Genomic DNA, 19584 nt, shown 5'->3' on the forward strand with positions numbered 1-19584 from the left:
GTCAGCAATCACAATAAATGCCATTGGACTAGATGCACTTACTAAAAAGACAAAGATCTTTAAATTGGATTTAAAAAGTGATATAGCTTATTCTATTTACAAGAGACTCATCCAAAACAGAAAGTCATAAAATTGTTAAAAGTAAAAGAACAGGAAAAAACCATACACACCTCAAAAAAAGTTGGTGTAGCTGTATTAGTATTTGGTAAAATAAATTCTCAGGTACTATTAAAGATAAAAAGGGTCACCGCATAGGGATAAAAAATTTAATTTACCAGGAAAATATGATGACTTGAAATCTGCATGCATCTAAATACATATATAGAATTATATATATTATAGATAAATATTAAATTATAATACAATTTCAAAAATATGTAAAACAGAGTTGACTAAACCATAAGAAATTAATAAATCCATCATTATAAAGGGAGATTTTTATCTCACTTCTCTCAGTACTTGATAGATCCAACAAAAAATTAACAAGGACACAAAAGATATGAACACAGCAATGAATTCAATCTGATGACATACTAGAATCCTGTGCACAACATCAGTAAATTTACAATATTCCCAAGCACCCAGGAAACATTTATGAAAATTAATCAAGCCCAACATGATTAAAGCAGTTTCAACAAACATCCAAGAATCATAAATAGAACATCATTAAGTTGGAAATCACTATCAAAAAGAGAAATTAAAAATCCCATAAGTTTGCAAATAAAATATTTCTAAGTAACTCAAGGGTGAAAAAGAAATCATAACAAACATTGGAAAACCCTTCTGAACAATAATGAAAATACTATATCATTACTGAGCAATAAAAGAAGAATGAACTACTAATGCAAGTCAGAATGGGGATGAACCTCAAAAGTATTAAGGGACCATATAGTCTATGATCCTAATCATATGAAATGTCCAGAAAAGGCAAATCTATAGAGATAGAAAGTAGATTTGTGGATGCCTACGGCTGGGATAGGAATGAAAAATGACTAATTGAAAATGAGCAGGAGTTTTCTTGCTAGGATAATGAAAATTTTCTAAAATTATATTGATAGTGATGATTGTATAACTCTATAAATATATTAAAAATCAATGAGTTTTACACTTAAGCTTAAGAAGATAATTTTTTTTTTTTTTTGTAGAGACAGAGTCTTACTTTATGGCCCTCGGTAGAGTGCCATGGCCTCACACAGCTCACAGCAACCTCCAACTCCTGGGCTTAAGCGATTCTCTTGCCTCAGCCTCCTGAGTAGCTGGGACTACAGGCACCTGCCACAACGCCCAGCTATTTTTTGGTTGCATTTTGGCCGGGGCCGGGTTTGAACCCGCCACCCTTGGTATATGGGGCCAGCGCCTTACCGACTGAGCCACAGGCGGCACCCTTAAGAAGATAATTTTATGGTATATAAATTTTATCTCAATAAGATTTTCAAAAATTCTGAGTGTTTTTTAATCTACGTGGGGTCTTAAAAATAAACCTTTAAAAATTTTTGGAAAGTAGCCAAATACTACTAGGAGTAAAATTTAAAGCCTTAACGGATTAAATTAGAAAAGAAGAAAAACTGACAATGAGCAAAAAGGAAGGAATTTTTCTTAAAAAAACAGAACAGTCTAGATTTAATCTTTATCAAAATACAAATGACATTTTTCACAGAAATAGAAAAAAATCTTAAAATTTGTATAAAACCCAAAGAGCCTAAATACCCAAAGTAATCATAAGCAAAAAGCACAAAGCTGGAGGCAGCACACTACCTTATTTCAAAATACATTAAATGGCTATAGTAATCAAAGCAGCATAGTTATTGCTATATAAACAGACACACAGACCAACGGAAAAGAGCAGAGAACACAGAAATCAACCCATGCATTTACAGCCAACTGATTTCTACAAAAGTGCCAAGAACACACATACAGGGAGGAAAGGATACTTTCTTCAATACATGGCTGGGGACTGGATCTCCACATGCAGAAGAATGAAACTAGACCCCTAACTCTCACCATATACAAAAATCAACTCAAAATGGTTTAAAGACTTAAATTTAAGTACTAGGGAAAACAGAGAAGAACTCTGGAACATTGGTCTAGGTCAAGATTTCATGGCTGAGACCTCAAAAGCATGAGCAACAAAAACAAAAATAAACAAATGGAACTATATTAAACTAAAAAGCTTCTGCACAGAAAAGTAAACAATCAACAGAGTGAAGAGACAACTATTGAATGGGGGAAAATATTTGTAAACTATTCATCTGGTAAGGGATTAATATCCATAATATAGAAGGAACTCAACAGCAAAAACCCAAATAATTCCAGTAAGGAGGGGACAAAGGATCTGAACAGATACTTCTCAAAAGAAGACAGACATGGCGAACAGGTAAATGAAAAAATGCTGGCTTGGCACATGTAGATCAGTTGAGTAGGGCGCCAGCCACATACACCGAAGCTGGTGGGTTTGAGCTCAGCCCACGCCTGCTAAACAATGACAACTGCAACCAAAAAATAGCTGGGCATTGTGGTAGGTGCCTGTAGTCCCAGACACTTGGGAGGCTGAGGCAAGAGAATCGCTTAAGCCCAAGAGTTAGAGGTTGCTGTGAGCTGTGACGCCACAGTACTCTACTGAGGGCAACATAGTGAGACTCAGTCTCAAAAAAAAAAAATGCCAAACATTACTAATCAGAGAAATACAAATCAAAACCACAATGAGATATTATCTTACTGTGTTAGAATGGGCAAAAATATAACCAGTGCTGGCAAGGATGTGCAGAAAAGGGAACACTTATACACTGTCGGTGGGAATGTAAATTAGTAGAGCCATAAAGAAAACAGTAGGGCAATTTCTCAAAAAACTAACGATAGAACCACTATACAATCCAGCATTCCCACTACTGACTATGTATCCAAAAGGAAGGAAACCAGTATATCAAAGGGACACATGAACCCCCATCTTTACTGCACTATTCACAATAGCCAAGATAGAGAATCAGAGTGTCCATCCACGGGTGAATGAATAAAGGAAATGTGGTATCTATACATAATGGAATACTCCTCAGCCATAAAAAAGAATGAAACCCTGTCATTTACAACAACATGAATGGAACTGGAGGTCACTATGTTAATAAGTCAGGCACAGAAAGACAAATACTGTACATTCTCACTCACATGCTAGAGCTAAAAAAGTTGATCTCACGAAGGTAGAAGGTAAAATGGTAGTAACTAGAGGCAGAGAAGGGTGTTGGTCAGGGGGGTACAAACATAGTTAGACCGAAGGAATAAATTCTGATGTTTGATAGCAAAGCAGGACAACTATGGGTAACAATGATATATTGTGTGCTTCAAAATAGCTAGAAGAGAGGACTTGACGTGTTCCCAGCACACAGAAATGACAAAGATTCAAAGTGATGGGTATCCTAAATACGTACTTCATATGTAACAGAACATCACACATACCTCATAAATATGTATGAACATTATGCATCAATATGAAAATGTTTTTTAAAAGCAGAATAAAGAAAACCAAAAGGAAAATAATAATAAAGATTAATCAAATAGCATACAAAGATCAAAGGAGACCAACAAAGGCAGGAGTTGGCTTGTGAAAATGAAAAATACTATGACAAATCTCTGGCCAAGTAATTAAAATATAAATGTGCAAACTACTTTGTGCCAAGAAATTCTATCATTTAGATAAAATGAATAGTTTCCTAGAAAAATGTAACCAAGACTGCCTCAAGAAGAATAAACCGGCTGGGTGTGTTGGCTCATGCCTGTAATCAGCACTCTGGGAAGTTGATAAGGGAGGATCACCTGAGGTCAGGAGTTCCAGACCAGCCTGAGCAAGAATGAGACCTCATCTCTACAAAAAACAGAAAAAATTAGCCAGGCATGATGGTGCGTGCCTGTAGTCCCAGCTACATAGGCGTGAGTATGGCTTGAGCCCAGGAATATGAGGTTGCAGTGAGCTATGATGATACCATTGTACTCTAGCTTAAGTGACAGAGATTCTATCTCAAAAACAAACAACTCCCAAACCCAAAATACTATCTACCAAGAACTTACATCAAATACAGTAGAACCTCTATAGTTGACCACCTCCCTATAGTGACCACCTCTTTAAGATGACCTAATTTTCATAGACCAGACGACACACACCATGTGTACTCAATGGAAGTTCCTTTATGTTGACCACCTGCATATGTTGACCAGCTTATTACAGTCCCTTGGTGGTCAACTTCCAGAGGTTCTGCTATATTATATGTACTGGTAAAACAGGAGTCCCACTAAAATCAGAAACAAGGTTAAAGATTTCTACTATCACTGCATCTAATCAACACTTCAGTAACACAGTAAGGAAAACTAAAAAGAAAAAACAAAACTACCTTTTTCTCTTTTTTCCAGACTATGTGATTATCTAGAGTGAAAACATGGGAGAATTTACAGGTAAATTGTTAAAATGAACAAGAATTTAATGAGGTTGATGGTTACAAATGGCTCCAGACACAAAATCAGAAAAAATAATGTTTTTTTTTTTTCCCCAGTGTTGCCTGGACTGTGGCATAACAACTCTCTACACAATAGCTCACTACAGTCTCAAACTCTTGGTTTCCAGTGATCCTCCTGCCTCAGTCTCTTGAGTAGTTTAGTTGGGACTATAGGTGCACACCACCATGTCTGGCTAATTTTTCTTATTTTTTTTGTAGAGTAGGGGAGTCTCACTCTGTTCTTCAGGCTGGCCTCAGGTGATCCTCCCAGCTCAGTCTTCTCAAGTGCTGGGCCACTGTGTCCAGCCAGAAAATATAAATTCTAAAAAGATACTAATGTGTCCATCTTCTAAACGTACCTCAAGTTGATATAATCACAGAGGGAAAATAATTAACTCAATATCTTTTAAGGACAGTACTTTATAAACTGTACACACTTAGTAGAGTATATTCTAAAAACAAGAGGAATTACAAAGCCACCTTGAACTTTATTTAGTGGATGTGCTGTTGGTAGTGGTATGAGTATAGTAAGCACGGAACCACATTGCACAGCCTGTGGTTTAAAGAAAGAAAAAAGAGGAAGAGAAAAAAGTGAGGCAAGGGGCGGCGCCTGTGGCTCAGTGAGTGGGGCGCCGGCCCCATATGCCGAGGGTGGTGGGTTCAAACCCAGCCCCGGCCAAACTGCAACAAAAAAATAGCCGGGTGCTGTGGCGAGCACCTGTAGTCCCAGCTACTCCGGAGGCTGAGGCAAGAGAATCGCTTAAGCCCAGGAGTTGGAGGTTGCTGTGAGCTGTGTGATGCCACGGCACTCTACCGAGGGCCATAAAGTGAGACTCTGTCTCTACAAAAAAAAAAAAAAAAGTGAGGCAAGGAGAAAATTCCTTCTTACAGAAAAATATAAACTAATAAAGAAGGAAGGACAAAATGAGTATGCCATCAATTTACACCCACCAGTGTGATAACTGGTTCAGGCAAGGATTTCCAATGGAGCAACAGGATAGTCACAGACTCAAAATGTCACCCCACAGATTTCTTACTAATGACAAAGGAAAAAAGGTAACTTTACAATGATGCTAATTGATAAATATAAAGTTAACCACATACTCAAACTCAGAATCAACAAACTGATGTTCTGAGATCTAGTAAGAAGTATGCAACTTCACCTATGTGGTATTTTCACTAAAAATGAATGACTTAAATCTAGTCATGAAGAAGCAACCAAAAATCCAAACTGTGAGTACTTCTGCAGCTGAACAGAACTCTAGATTAGTGATCCCCAGCCTTTTGGCACTGAGGACAGTTTCATGGAAGGCAATTTTTCCACGGATGGGGTGAGGGGATTAGATTCTCATAAGGAGTGCATAGTTAACAATAGGGTTCGCGTTCCTATGAGCATCTAATGCTGCCACTAAGGAGACAGGAGGCAGAGTGCAGGCAGTGATACACGTGAGGGGAGCGGCTATAAATACAAAGCTTCCCTTCACTCACTTGCCCATCACTCACCTGCTGTGCAGACTGGTCCCTAAAAGACCAGGGACTGGGATTGGTCTGTGGCCCAGAGGTTGGGGAGAACAGCTCTAGATCACTGAGAAGAGTGTGGTCACTCACCCTCCTAGGTGATTCATCTTTTAGGCATCTTAAGGGCATAAGCCAGAAATTAAGCCAAGTTGACTGTACACTTCGGTGTTAGACAGTAAGGGGCAGGAAGATACTAGGTTCACAGCAAACAGAGACTATTATCAGGAATCTGAGGCACAGCTGATCTTCTGTGCACATGTGGTATGGAGCAGAGAGGAACGAAGCTTTTAGGTACTTACTTCCCGGATGGCCCCATCACAGACCCGAATGACGTTAAGGAACGTGGGCATGACCTGGGGCAGGAACTGCACACACTTGAGTCCCAGTGACTTGAAGATGAAGGTGATGGCCTGGACAACCATGGTGTGATGATGAGAGAGGGACTGGTCTCGGAAGATCCGCATCAGGGCCACCATGGACACAGCCGGGTAGAACTCATCCAGAGGCAGGTTTCCCATGTTGACTAGCATTTCACTGGTGCTGTAGTCGGCTAGGACAAAATGACAGAGAGAGACATGAGCTATGCATGACACAACTCTAACTTAACGCAGAGCATTTAACAACAACAACAAAACCCCTGTGACAGACACTAGCGTTCATATATTTCTCTCTAGTATGTTCTAATAACATTGGGAAAACAGAGTCTATTAGGAACCAACGTATAGGCTCTAACCATTAAGGACTGCACAATTTTTAGTTTTTCTATTACCCAAACCACAAAAGCCTTACAAAGTACACGAAAGATTGGTTTTCTTTAGATGGCTGTATTTAACTTAGATTCATACCATTTTTGTTCACAACTTTGTAGCTGAAACCATCCATAAAAATAATTAGTCCCCCAAAAGCAAGTAAAGGGAATTAAATTAGGCAAACATCTGTTCAGCAGCTGCTTGGTCCCAAGTTGGTAGGCAAATGCCACCTGACCTGAACAACAAGGATCTCAAGAACTCTGGTGGGGGGCTGGGGAGCATTAACACTGCAGTGAGGAGGGTAAGAACTAGAGAAGGCCAGAGACTGGCTGACTAGCACCATGATTAAGGAAGAACACTTAGAGGTATATGGCTCAGGCCCTGCTCTGGACGGCTAAGTCTGACGGGATGACAGATAGATAGCACAGGCACATCTCTCTAATGCATACAAGGAAGAAGAAATTAGAAGCAATATGATTCCACCTACTGAGTTCAGAAAACCAATTATTGTATTTTGGGGAAATAACATTTTGCTGGAATAGCTGGGAAAGGCACTATTGAACTTTCAAAAATAGGCCTGTATGGGCTGAGTCTAGAACACTCTCCTGTACCCCCATCCCCACCCTACTCTCTGAGGCTGCTTATCAAAAGGCAATGGGCAATAGAACACCAAAACTTATTCCTTCTATCCAACTGTAATTTTGTACCTGTTGACTAACCTCTCCCCAACCCCCCACTTCCTGTGTCGATTAAAAATAAATAAAAGTTGACTCGGTGCCCATAGCACAGTGGTTACAGCGCTGGCCACATGCACTGAGGGTGGAGGGTTCGAACCCGGCCCAGGCCAATTAAACAACGACAACTGTAACAAAAAATAGCTGGCGTTGTGGTGGGCACCTGTAGTCCCAGCTTGCTTGGGAGGCTGAGGCAGGAGAATTGCTTGAGCCCAGGAGTTTGAGGTTGCTGTGAGCAGTGACATCACAGCACTCTGCCCAGGGAGACAGCTTGAGACTCTGTCTCATAAAATAAAATAAAATAAAACAAAACAAAAAATTAAAAGTTAAAAAAATATATATAACAAGGTGGCTCGATGCCTATAGCTCAGTGGCTAGGGCAACAACCAGAATACACTGGAGCTGGCAGGTTGGAATCCAGCCCGGGGCCTGCCAAACGACGACAACTGCAACAAAAAAACAGCTGAGTGTTGTAGTGGGTGCCTGTAGTCCCAGCTACTTGGAAGGCTGAGGCAAGAGAATCGCTTAAGCCCAAGAGTTTGAGGTTGCTGTGAGCTGTGACTCCATGGCACTCTACCAAGGGCAACACAGTGAGACTCTATCTTAAAGGGGAAAAAAAAAAATACATTTCTATGTGGGCAAAAAACTTGAACGGAAACTTCTCTGATGAAGACAGGTGCTTGGCCTACAAACACATGAAAAAATGCTCATCATCTTTAATCATCAGAGAAATGCAAATCAAAACCACTTTGAGATATCTAACTCTAGTAAGATTAGCCCACATCACAAAATCCCAAAACTACAGATGTTGGTGTGGATGTGGAGAGAAGGGAACGCTCTACACTGCTGGTGGGAACGTAAGCTAATACGACCTTTTTGGAAAGAAGTTTGGAGAACACTCAAGGAACTAAAAGTAGACCTATCATTTGATCCTGCAATTCCTCTACTAGGTATATTATAACCAGATGATCAAAAATTATTTTACAACAAAGACATTTGCACCAGAATGTTTACTGCAGCCCAATTCATAATAGTCAAGACATGGAAACAGCCCAAGTACCCATCGACCCATGAGTGAATTAACAAATTGTGGTATATGTACACCATGGAATATGATGCAGCCATAAAAAGATGGAGACTTCACATCTTTTATGTTTACCTAGATGGAGCTGGAACATATTCTTCTTAGTAAAGTATCTCAAGAATGGAAAAAATAGTATCCAATGTATCAATACTACTATGAAATCAATATATAACCACCTATATACTCATATGAATGAAAAACATAACTATAGTCCACAAAGTAGAAGGGAAGAGGAGAGAAAGCGGAGGGGGGATGAGGGAGGAGGGAGGGCATTTGAGGGGACCTCACCTAATGTGCATGATGCAATGGTACGTTTCAAAACTATTAATAAATGAGTATAATTGTGATGGATGTGTTACTTAGTTTAATGCAAGCATTTCACATTGTATATTGAAGCATTACTCTGAACCCCATAAATTCATCAATGTACAAAGTTATGATTTAATAAAAAATAATAACAAAAAAGACAACGAGGCAATGGGGCTCTAGAAAAAAGAGCCCTGAATTTCTGATTACTATTATTTTTTTAATGTCCCTAAGCCTTGTCTCCAATTTCCCTATCAATTAAACCAGAGAGAATCAATCCCATCCTCTTCTTCCTTGAGCATTATGAAAATAAAAAACATCAAAGAGGCACTAACAAAGAATGAGGTGTGAGCAGTGGGGAAGGAGTGATAATTCCTATCTCTTGCATTGGTACCAAAAAGAGTTTAGACTTAACACTGTCAGCCCTTGTCAAAGAATCTGGACAGATATGAGGACTCTGGCCACTGAGAAGCAGCATCCCTGGTGGAATGCAGGGGGAAACTACTAATTTTTCATTCAAAAGTGGCTAAATGAGCCAATATCCTATGATCTCATAGTTACCCAGCCCAAGACTCTTCCTAAACACCTTCCTATAAGTGAGGGCTTTGTGAGTTGAAACCTGGCAAGTCTCTTAGGGCTCCCCCCAACTTACAGGAATCCTGACTTGACTTGGATTCTGACAGGCTGACCGCAGAGGCATCCCGGGACTGGTCAATCATGCCAATGTTCACCTTGTGCTTGTAGGGATCCAAAGCCCCCAAAAGCCCTAATACACGGATGGCCTAGGTGGGAGCGAAGGGAGGAGAAAACATTCATTGAAACATCAGATTATAACTGGTTTCCCAGAGAGTCCACTCATGTTACAAAATCCCCAATTCACTCTCCAATGACCAGGTACATGAACTAAATGAAGAGGGATGGGAAGTCTGATGGGAAGTCTGATGGATACCGTCGGGGCACGTCAATGCCACAACCTTCCACGTTAAACTTCATTCTCCCAGAAAAATCTGCAAAGGCCAAGTTGGCTGTGTTCCCTACCTCTCTCCGTGTGCCCTGGTTCTGCTCGGTCTTCAGAAAATTCAGTAGCACCTCAAGCAAAGTAGGGTACTTCCTGTAGGGCTCCACCACATAGCCAGTGCTGGCCACCAACTGTCCCAGGGTCCACAGAGCCACCTGGATAGGCACAAGATCACATGGTTCAATGAGCCGTACAGAAAACTGCACTCTTTGTGTAACAATTGTAATGAAGTATTACAGCAGGGGCGACCAACTTGTGGTCCCTGTGGGCCACATGCTGATTTTGTGAGGACTTTTTTGCTTATCTGTCGTATGAGATATCATGAAATGTTTGCATAGACCTTTTTCTTGCTAATCAGCTTTCGTTAGTGTTTGTATATTTAATGTGTACACCAAGACAACTCTTACTCTTCCAGTGTACATCAGGGGAAAAAAAGAGTTGGACACCTCTGTGTGAGAGGGTACTATAAGAAAAGAAGTTTTTAGCAAAAACGCTAACATGAACAGAAATCCCTGATCAAGTATAAACTTGTAATAATCACTGGATCAAAAGATAAAGAACATTCACACCTTTCTCAAAGGAAATTAAGACTGTTCTGAATTTTATTCTAGTCATCTGATAACCTCAGAATGACCAACATGGAACCAAGCCTGGGTGAGGATTAGCTGAAGCTCTGCCTTCATGGGCAGCGGCCAAGGTGCTGTCTTCCCACTAGGAGCTGGGTTCCTGACACTTGATCTGCATTCTTTTGTGCAAAGAAAATGGCACCAATCAGCCCTGATACTGAAAAGAGTCTGGGCATGACAAATAATTCTGGTTCCAAGCCTTACTTCTTGTTCATCACTTAATAAATATTTCTGAGCATCTACCATGTGCCAAGCTCTGTGCTTGGCACTAGCTGGGGACAAGGATACTAATAAAGACAAATAAGGTCCCCAGTCTCACATGATCTGTCTTGCTCCGTCAGGAAGTAGTGGTACTCACCTGCCTTTTGGCCAACAGAGAAGAATCCTGAAGCATGTCCATGATAATAATAAAAAGTTCATCAACCCATTTCCTCATTTCCAGGCCACTAACCTGCAAAATGAAAGAAGGGGTAACAGATAGGATTAGATATTACGGTACTAACAAGCATTTTGGCCGGGTGTGGTAGTTCATGCCTATAATCTTAGCACTCTGGGAGCCTGAGTCAGGAAGATCCCTTGAGCTCAGGAGTTTGAGACCAGCCTAAGCAAAAGTAAGAACCCAGTTTCTACTAAATAGAAAAAAAATTAGCCAGGTGTTGAGGTGGGCACCTGCAGTCCCAGCTACTCAGGAGGCTGAGGCAGAAGGATTGTTTGAGCCCAGAAGTTTGAGGTTCCTGTGACCTAGGTTGATGCCCTGGTACTCTAGCCTAAGCAACAGAATGAGATTCTGTCTCAAAAAAAATAAATAAATAAAAAATAGGCATATTATGACTTACTCGGAGGGATCATTTATTCATTTATTTATTTTTGAGCCAGAGTCTTACTTTGTCTCCCTCAATAGAGTGCTGTGGCACCATAGCTCATAATAACCTCAAACTCTTTGGTTCAAGAGATCTCTTGCCTCAGTTTTTCATTTTTTTTTTTTTTTTTGTAGTAGAGACGGGGTCTCATTCTTGCTCAGGCTGGTCTCAAACTCCTGAGCTCAAGCAATCTACCCACCTTGGCCTCCCTGAGTGCTAGGATTACAGATGTGAGCCACTGAGCTCGGCCTACTCAGAGGGGTTAGTTTCTTCTCACCCTGTGGGAAAGGCAGTTGTCCCTTTACCTGAGCCAATTCTCCTATTGTAGCCAAGACATTATTGATCACACCTGGGTTTGGATCAGGGTCTGGATCTTTCAGTTTCAAAATTAAAGCCTATGAAAAGAAAATAGTAGGAGAAAATATATGCAGATTAGAGTCTACAGAAACCTTTCTTTTACATAAGAGACCACTTCAGTCATAAATAAATCACGTCTTGGGTTTACAAATCCAAGATTTATCTGGAATGTAAATTCTCAAACTTTTCTCCATACTGAGTACAAGTCTGACAAGAGACAGCTGGGAAGTACCATGATTTGAAAACCTTTTCCACATATCCTCTAAGCCAGGGGTCCTCAAACTGCAGCCCGTGGGCCACATGAAGCAGTGTGATTGTATTTATTCTCGTTTTATTTTTTGATTTATTGTATTTATTCCCTTATTTTTTTACTTCAAAATAAGATATGTGCAGTGTGCATAGGAATTTGTTCACAGTTTTTTTTTAAAACTATAGTCCGGCCCTCCAATGGTCTGAGGGACAGTGAATTGGCCCCCTGTTTAAAAAGTTTGAGGACGCCTGCAAAACTGTATTTGTGCAATCACTTGTCTAGATGCATGTTATAAAAGATGCCGCATGACTCTGATATAGTCAGATTTGGTGGAGCTATTTTACGACACCCTCCACCTACTTCTCCCTTTCCAAACACATCTGATGACGTGCCTGAAGCTTTACATCTTATCTCTTACAAGGATAGCACATTTCTGCAACTGATGAGATTCATGGTATTCTTTAATTGAAGATGCTTGATGTGGCCCTTGTCTCTAAGTCTGAGACAGAGAAATTTCCTCCTTTGTTCAGTGTACCAGTGAGCACGGAAACACTTCCATCTTCCCAAACAAGCCACGTAAGACACTCCAGAGAGAAAGCGCCAGTCTCTCAGCCTGTTTTGTGTTACCTTCAGAATAGGCTCCATGTAGGGGCGGATGAGGCGGGGGGCGTTAGAGACCAGGTGGCCCAGCATGCGGGCACTCTGCTCTTTGATTCTTCCAATCCCACTGTGCTCCAGCTCTGTCAAAATCTGTGGAGAAGAAAAGGCCACTTTAGCAGAGGACATTCTAAACAGGCTATGTGAAAAAACGAAAAATGTGGCAGGGAACTGGGGGAATAAACTAGACCTCCATGGCAGATCAAGTAGCAGACACCTCTGTAGCTTGGAAGAGCCTTACATACAGCTGCAGTGGGAACAGAAGCCAAAACCAGCCCCTTCTACTTACAAGTAGAAGACATCTTCTCTAAAGCAGAGCTGTTAACTGTATAGCAGAGAGAAGACTAAGAAAATCAATAGGGAGAGCCCTGAATAGGGTGCTAAAGAAATGAGGAATGGAAGAAGGGCTCCCTGGGAGAAAAACCCTTGTCTGACTAGACAGCAAATCACTAAGAAGAGCTATAAATAACAACAAGAATCAAAGAACACTTCTAACAGTGATGACACTGAGAGATGCTGAGAGTCCACAGCTGTCTGGGACACACCTAGACAGACCCAAATGGTTTCTCACATCAGTGGGAGTCCTTGGGCATTACTGAACAGAGACAGCATGTTGGTTCTACCTGATATCCTTAAAGTACCTGCAAATCAGCACGTTACACTGATAATGAAACAATTGAACATAGACTTCTGGATAGCTGAAGCTACCAGAAGAAAATCTCTGAGCAGTGAGGAAAGTGAACATCACAGTGCCCAGGTTGACTCAGCCACCCAGAGGAAAAAATCTACACGTGACATAATACTTTGCCTTAGGTTGATATTTTTTTCTTTTTTTTGAGACAGAGTCTCACTATTTCGCCCTCAGTAGAGTACTGTGGCGTCACAGCTCACAGCAACCTCAAACTCTTGGGCTTAAGCAATTCTCTTGCCTCAGCCTCCCAAGTAGCAGGGACTACAAGCGCCGCCACAATGCCCAGCTATTTTTGTTGTTGTTGTAGTTGTCATTGTTGTTTGGCAGGCCTGGGCTGGGTTCGAACCCGCCAGCCTGGGTGTATGTGGCTGGCGCCCTAACCACGGAGCTACAGGTGCCGAGCCAAGGTTACTGATTTAATAACCCCAATTTTCTGGATCCCCTTGGCAGTCTGTTTTCCACCAGTCACAGCAGATGATAGTGAAAGGAGATGGAGAAGGACACTAAGAACAGACCTGCAGTGACAAGAGATGGCTGATTGTGGTGAGGAAATGTGCCCCAGGGAACACAGCATAAATACGTGAGGGCAGTGTGGGGCCAAACCAAAGAACCCCAGGTTTGCTTCCTCAGCCAGAGAGCCTCACTGCACCTAATAACATATTGTTGACTGGCAATTTCATGCAGAAGCTATTATTCTGGTGACACAGTCAAGAAATCTTTACAATATCCTACGTAATCCCCATTTTAAAGTTTGCAAAAGCTAATGCAAGTACAAACATATGAGTCAGCTCATAATCAGTCAACAACGTTTGGGCATGAAAACACAAGTTAACTCATGACCCATCAATAACAGCCAGGTGCAGTAGCTCACTTCTATAACTCTCTGGCAGGCTGAGATAGGTGAATTGCCTGAGTTCAGGAGTTTGAGACCAACCTGAGCAAGAGTGAGACTCTGTCTCTACTAAAAAAGTAGAAAAACTAGCCAGACATTGTGGTGGGCACCTGTAGTCTCATCTAATTGGGAGGCTGAGGCTGGAGGATCTCTTGAGCACAGAGTTTGCGGTTGCTGTGAGCTATGATGGCATGGTACTCTAGCTTGGGTGACAGAGTGAGACTGTTTCAAAAAACAAACAAATAAAAAAAAAAATGTGATCACAATAACCATGTCCACCCCAACTACTAAGAACTCAAGAAAAGGTCAAAGCCTTTACCAAGGAATAAAAATGTATAATTCAGTTTGGAAAAATCTAATATCAAAGTTTACAAACAAAAAAATTATTTAAAATTTTATAATTTCAAGGGTTTAATTCATACATGGTAAACTTATTTTTTTTATTTTTTATATATATTTTTTATTATTAAATCATAACTGTATACATTGATATGATCATGGGGCATCATACACTCGCTTCATAAACTATTTGACACATTTTTATCACAGTGCATGGTAAACTTATTAAATGGAGCTTCACATTCCACAGTATCAGAAAAATGAGATGGCCTGATAGTTTAATGTCAGCTTTAAGAAAACAGGAGTCATGTCTGGCTTGTCCACTGGTCTATTTCCAGCACCCAGCAGTACTTAGGGCATAATAAGTACTTAGAAAGTCTGCTGAGTAAATGAGCACACTGTTATTCTTTTTCTCTTTTGAGAGGGAGTCTCACTATGTTGCCCAGGCTGGTCTCAAGCTCCTTAGCCTTCCAAGTAGTGGGATTAAGGCACATGTACTCGGCCTTTTCTATTTCTTTGCCAAACTTATTTGGCACAATTTGAGCAGGCAGGCCAACAATGAGTTCTTTTCCTTCCTAAACACTAGATTTTTTTTTTTTTGCAGTTTTTGGCCGGGGCTGGGTTTGAACCCACCACCTCCAGCATATGGGGCCAGCGCCCTACTCCTTTGAGCCACAGGCGCAGTCCTAACACTAGATTTTTTTTTTTGCAGTTTTTGGCCGGGCTGGGTTTGAACCCATCGCCTCCAATATATGGGGCTGATGCTCTACTCCTTTGAGCCACAGGTGCTGCCCCAACACTAGATATTTTTAAAAGACTTAAAATGATAGGCACTCCTAATATGGGCCAACAGTTAAATAAATCATTAGGCTAAAAACAGAAGTGCCAACATAAGTACAATTTTCTAATTTGATTGATGATATAACTTACAACTACTTTAATTATGACAAATTATTAATAAACATTTCACTAGGGTGAGTTACACACTTTAATGATTTTCTATGTTTAAGTTCTTCATACATTATAAAAAGTGTTTATTTCAAAAGAAACCTGGCTAGGCGTGGTAGTTCACACTTGTAATCCTAGCACTCTAGGAGGCTGAAGTGGGTAGATGGCTTGAGCTTAGGAGTTCAAGACCAGCCTGAACAAGAGTGAGACGCTGTCTCTAAAAATAGAAAAACTAGGCTGGTGTCATAAAGGGTGCCTGTAGTCCCCGTTACTCAGGAGGACTACTTAAGCCCAAGAGTTTAAGGTAGCAATGAGCTATGACACCATGGCACTTTACTGAGGGTGACAAAGTAAGACTCTGTCTCCAAAAAAAAAAAAGAGAGAAGCCATGGAGGAAGGTCAGGAAGGAGAAGGTGGGGCTGGGACAGGAATTGACTGAGACCCAGTAGAGGTGCGTACAGATAACTGGAGGCAGGAAGGACTGGATCATGCATTGCTCTGAGGAGGCCAGAGAACTTACTCAGGTGGTGAAGACAAAAATCGAGGAGCCACACTTTAGCCAGAACTGAAACTCCTACCAGATCGGGTAGCAATGCCAACCTGAATCTGCCTTAGGCTGTAGGCCAAAAGCTTAGCTTAGCACCTCACACTGTTTAAGAACAAAAGCCAGGGACCATAGACCAGAGGCAATGACTGTCAGGAAAAAACTTGTTGAAACCATTCTCACACTTGTTTCTGTGAAAAGCAGGAGAGTGGAAGGGTAGGGAGGTGGGGAGAAGATGCCCATGATCTGCAGCAGATCCAGTGAGCAAGTGAACAAGGAGGGCCGAGAAATGGCACTGCTGGTGACAAGCCAGGAGCTGCAGAGAGGTTAGCCAGGGCTGTGAAGGCTCATGAGGTGACGAGCACAAAATAACAATTACAAAGCTGGGGAGATACACGGACACTTGGAACCACATGTGGCTTTTACCAGGTCATCTCAGTCTTTTCCCCACTTCCTTGTCCTCAACTCTCCTTCCCCAGGTAGCTTCCCCAGTAAGCATCCTTTCCCCACTACCTGCAGGTCTGACTACCACCCTTGTTACCTGGATAAGCATCTTGCGCAGGAAAGGCATGACAAAGGCTGGGTTCATGCTACTGAGTCGGCCCACAGTGCAGATGGCCAGCTCCCGGATCTCAAATACTTGGTCATTCAGGGCCACAAACAGGGCCTGCAAATTCTCTGCTTGGGCCAAGTGTGCATCAAAGCGCTCGTCCAGGGACGCCAAAACGCAGTAGCGAATATCGGGGTCTGCAAGAGCATTAAGCCTTTAAACACCTCTTTGAGATTCCAGCCCTCCAGTTTTTTCCCAGTTTCCATCTCCACTGCCATTGGCCTCATAGGAGGATTCCTGGTATCTTTCTCTCATCTAAACTTCTTTCTTTTTCCTACTCACAGGAGTAAAAGTAAAAGAATTAAAGACAGATTATCTCATACCAACAGGCAGTAGCAGCCAAGCCAACGCCCTGGCAGAGAAATAGATGAATATCAGCTTGAGACTGAAGATCTCTAAAGAGGCCATGAAATGAAATTAGCTACTTCCACCTGCCTCAAGCTCCTCAACTCCCCTAGACTGCTTCTGTCTGGTAAGCTTTACCAGGGTCTGTTATCCCAACCACGAGCAGTTTGCTGAGCACATCTGCCACCACTTGCACTGCAGTCTGGCTAACCACGTGAGCGTGGCCACTGATGAGGTGGATGGAGGGCGTGAGCAGGCGAGAGCAGGTGCGGGCAGCTTCCATACGGATCTCCTTGTGTTCACTGTTCAGGAAATGATCTGCGCAGTGGCGGACAAACTGGGTCAGAGAGTGGCCTGTATACAAAGGTAGAGAGAAAACAGAATAAACACTGCTGCTCTGGAAGGAGGTCTGCAACTTCATAGCTGTATTTTCTGTTTTACGGCTACTAATTCCATCTTCAATGAGATATTGATCAACAAGATATTGATCCAGAACTCTTCTCTTAAATGGTAACAAATGGGCTTCCCATTAGCAGGAAAGCAAAACACGGTAGTAAAGGAACAGGGAAGTAAATAAAAAGCACACCTCCCCCCTAACCTTTTCTATATTCTTTTCAAAGATTAAATTATTCTGTTTTATTCTAACTCCCCCTTACATTCCCAGAGGGCAAAACAATTCTTGATCAAATTTACTTTGTCTATTTTAGCTCCCAGATTTAAATATCAAACAGGGTGTTTGATGTAGGCTGAGTTTAAACATAGCCACTTTCTATTCATTAGGAATAAATTATGCTAACGTACATGAAGGAATTTTAATAGGGAAACCACAGATGGCTATGCCTCCACACATGTTTAGGCTTTTTGTACTTAGCTTGTTTCCCTGTAGTCTTAACCAATAGTACCTTAAATTGCAAGTGTCCATTTTTTTCTCCTGAAATAAGGGTAATAATCTGAGTTGATCTGCAGCTTAGAATTCTACTGAATTACACAGCACACTCTGCCATAGGAATGGAAACATCTACAAGTCCCTGTTTATATATTTTAAAGCATGAAATACCATCTTAGCTATAAGGAAATGAAAGGTGAGGAGGTGACAGGGAAGGATCTCTGACCTCTCCATCTCCAAAACAATTATTTCCATGGACCGATGTATATTTTCCTGAACAGTATCTCCCCCAAAGTTCAAGATGGACAAAGAAACAAACAGTAGGAATTAACAATATATGGAGACACTCTAAGAAGGAAGAGTTGTGACAGAATCAGCTGCTCTTTTTCCAGGACTCCACCAAGATCCAGGAATTCTGCACCTTCATTGCTTTCCCAAGATTCCTAGCATCAGTCACTATCTTGGCATGAGCCACTGTCATTTCTTACCTTCAAATTCAAAGCTGCCAAGGGTTCGGAGGGCAAGAGTGATACCGCCCACATCACTGGCCTCAGGAAGGGTTGTGAGGCCGGGGGAGGCCAGCTGATGGGCCAGGCCCTTGGGCATGCCTGGGTGCCGGAGGGGTTTGTGCATAAGGACCAGGGATAGCATTTTCAGTAGCCCGTCTTGGATGTCCTTCTTCAGCTGTGGAATCTGACGGCTCAGGTCGTAAAGCACAGCAGTGAGGGCAGGGCTGCGGGGAAGGAGACCAGTCATATACAGGGCTGGGCACGTGACAGTCAGCGTGTTCTGGGAAGAAACAGCCTTGTTCACCCAACAAGGGCAGAAAGGCTGCACAATTCTAGGGGGCCAATCACTGCTTGGTCTTCAAAGTGAAACAGATACTATAAAGTAAACTAAACATGCTGGACCCTCTTGGCCTAGTCTCAGATTTTAGAACAACCTCTGAGTTTCCGGTCTTACCACAGGAAAACTTACTTACTATATGTAATTTGGCCACTAAAGAAGACCAAGTCTCAATATAAAATCTGGGAAGCAGATCAAGAGCATTGTCTTTATTTTATAGATGAGTAGAATTAAAGATTAGAGAGCTTAAACAATTAGTCCAATATTAACATAAACAATAGCTGCAAACATTCACTGAGTGCTTCTTTCATGCCAGGCACTGTGCAAAGAAATGACTGTTCCATGAATTCTTTCACTTAATCCCCACAACTCCTCTAGACAATAGAAATTGCTATTATACCCACTTTTCAAATGAGAAAATGGAAGCTCAGAGAAGTTAAACAACTGAGTCAAGGTCACATAGCTAGCTGGTAATGAAAGCAGGATTTGACACCGGCCTAAGTGTTTTTTAGTCTGAGCTATCTGGCCTAATTTAATGTACAAACCACCATGCCTCAGCTCCTTCATTATGGTGCTAACATTGTGGACCAGGCCTCCTGCTGGTTCCCAGCAGGTTCCCAGCACTCACCTCAGGCCCACCGCCAGCATGGGCTCCAGCAACTCCTTGATGTCCTGCTGGATGCCTGGCCCCATTGCTCGTGCCAGCATGCTAATACATGTGAACACTGTGGCATCCACCTGCATTGCCTTCTGCCTCCTGCAGAGAAACAGAGAGTGGCTGGCCTAGACACAGTGACATTCTGTGATGCCCCACCTCACAATCACTCTGGGGCAAGGAGGGAAGGT

At 41.8% G+C, this 19584-nt stretch overlaps 1 protein-coding gene across 3 annotated transcripts in view; it reads right to left on the reverse strand.

Annotated features, from left to right (window-relative positions):
• The window catches only part of MTOR (mechanistic target of rapamycin kinase), a 140352-nt gene that overhangs the window by 107502 nt on the left and 13266 nt on the right, over positions 1–19584 (reverse strand). For all 3 annotated transcript variants that reach the window (XM_053577336.1, XM_053577334.1, XM_053577335.1), the window contains 10 exons: positions 19367–19495; positions 18381–18625; positions 17145–17360; positions 16593–16798; positions 12608–12730; positions 11679–11768; positions 10872–10964; positions 9908–10042; positions 9522–9651; positions 6296–6546 (listed from right to left, as the gene is read on the reverse strand). In XM_053577336.1, the coding sequence (XP_053433311.1) occupies positions 6296–6546; positions 9522–9651; positions 9908–10042; positions 10872–10964; positions 11679–11768; positions 12608–12730; positions 16593–16798; positions 17145–17360; positions 18381–18625; positions 19367–19495 (1618 nt within the window). The remainder of the gene's footprint in view (positions 1–6295; positions 6547–9521; positions 9652–9907; positions 10043–10871; positions 10965–11678; positions 11769–12607; positions 12731–16592; positions 16799–17144; positions 17361–18380; positions 18626–19366; positions 19496–19584) is intronic.

This window comes from Nycticebus coucang, chromosome 22 (assembly GCF_027406575.1).
Source record: "Nycticebus coucang isolate mNycCou1 chromosome 22, mNycCou1.pri, whole genome shotgun sequence".
Taxonomy (NCBI): Eukaryota; Metazoa; Chordata; class Mammalia; order Primates; family Lorisidae; genus Nycticebus; species Nycticebus coucang.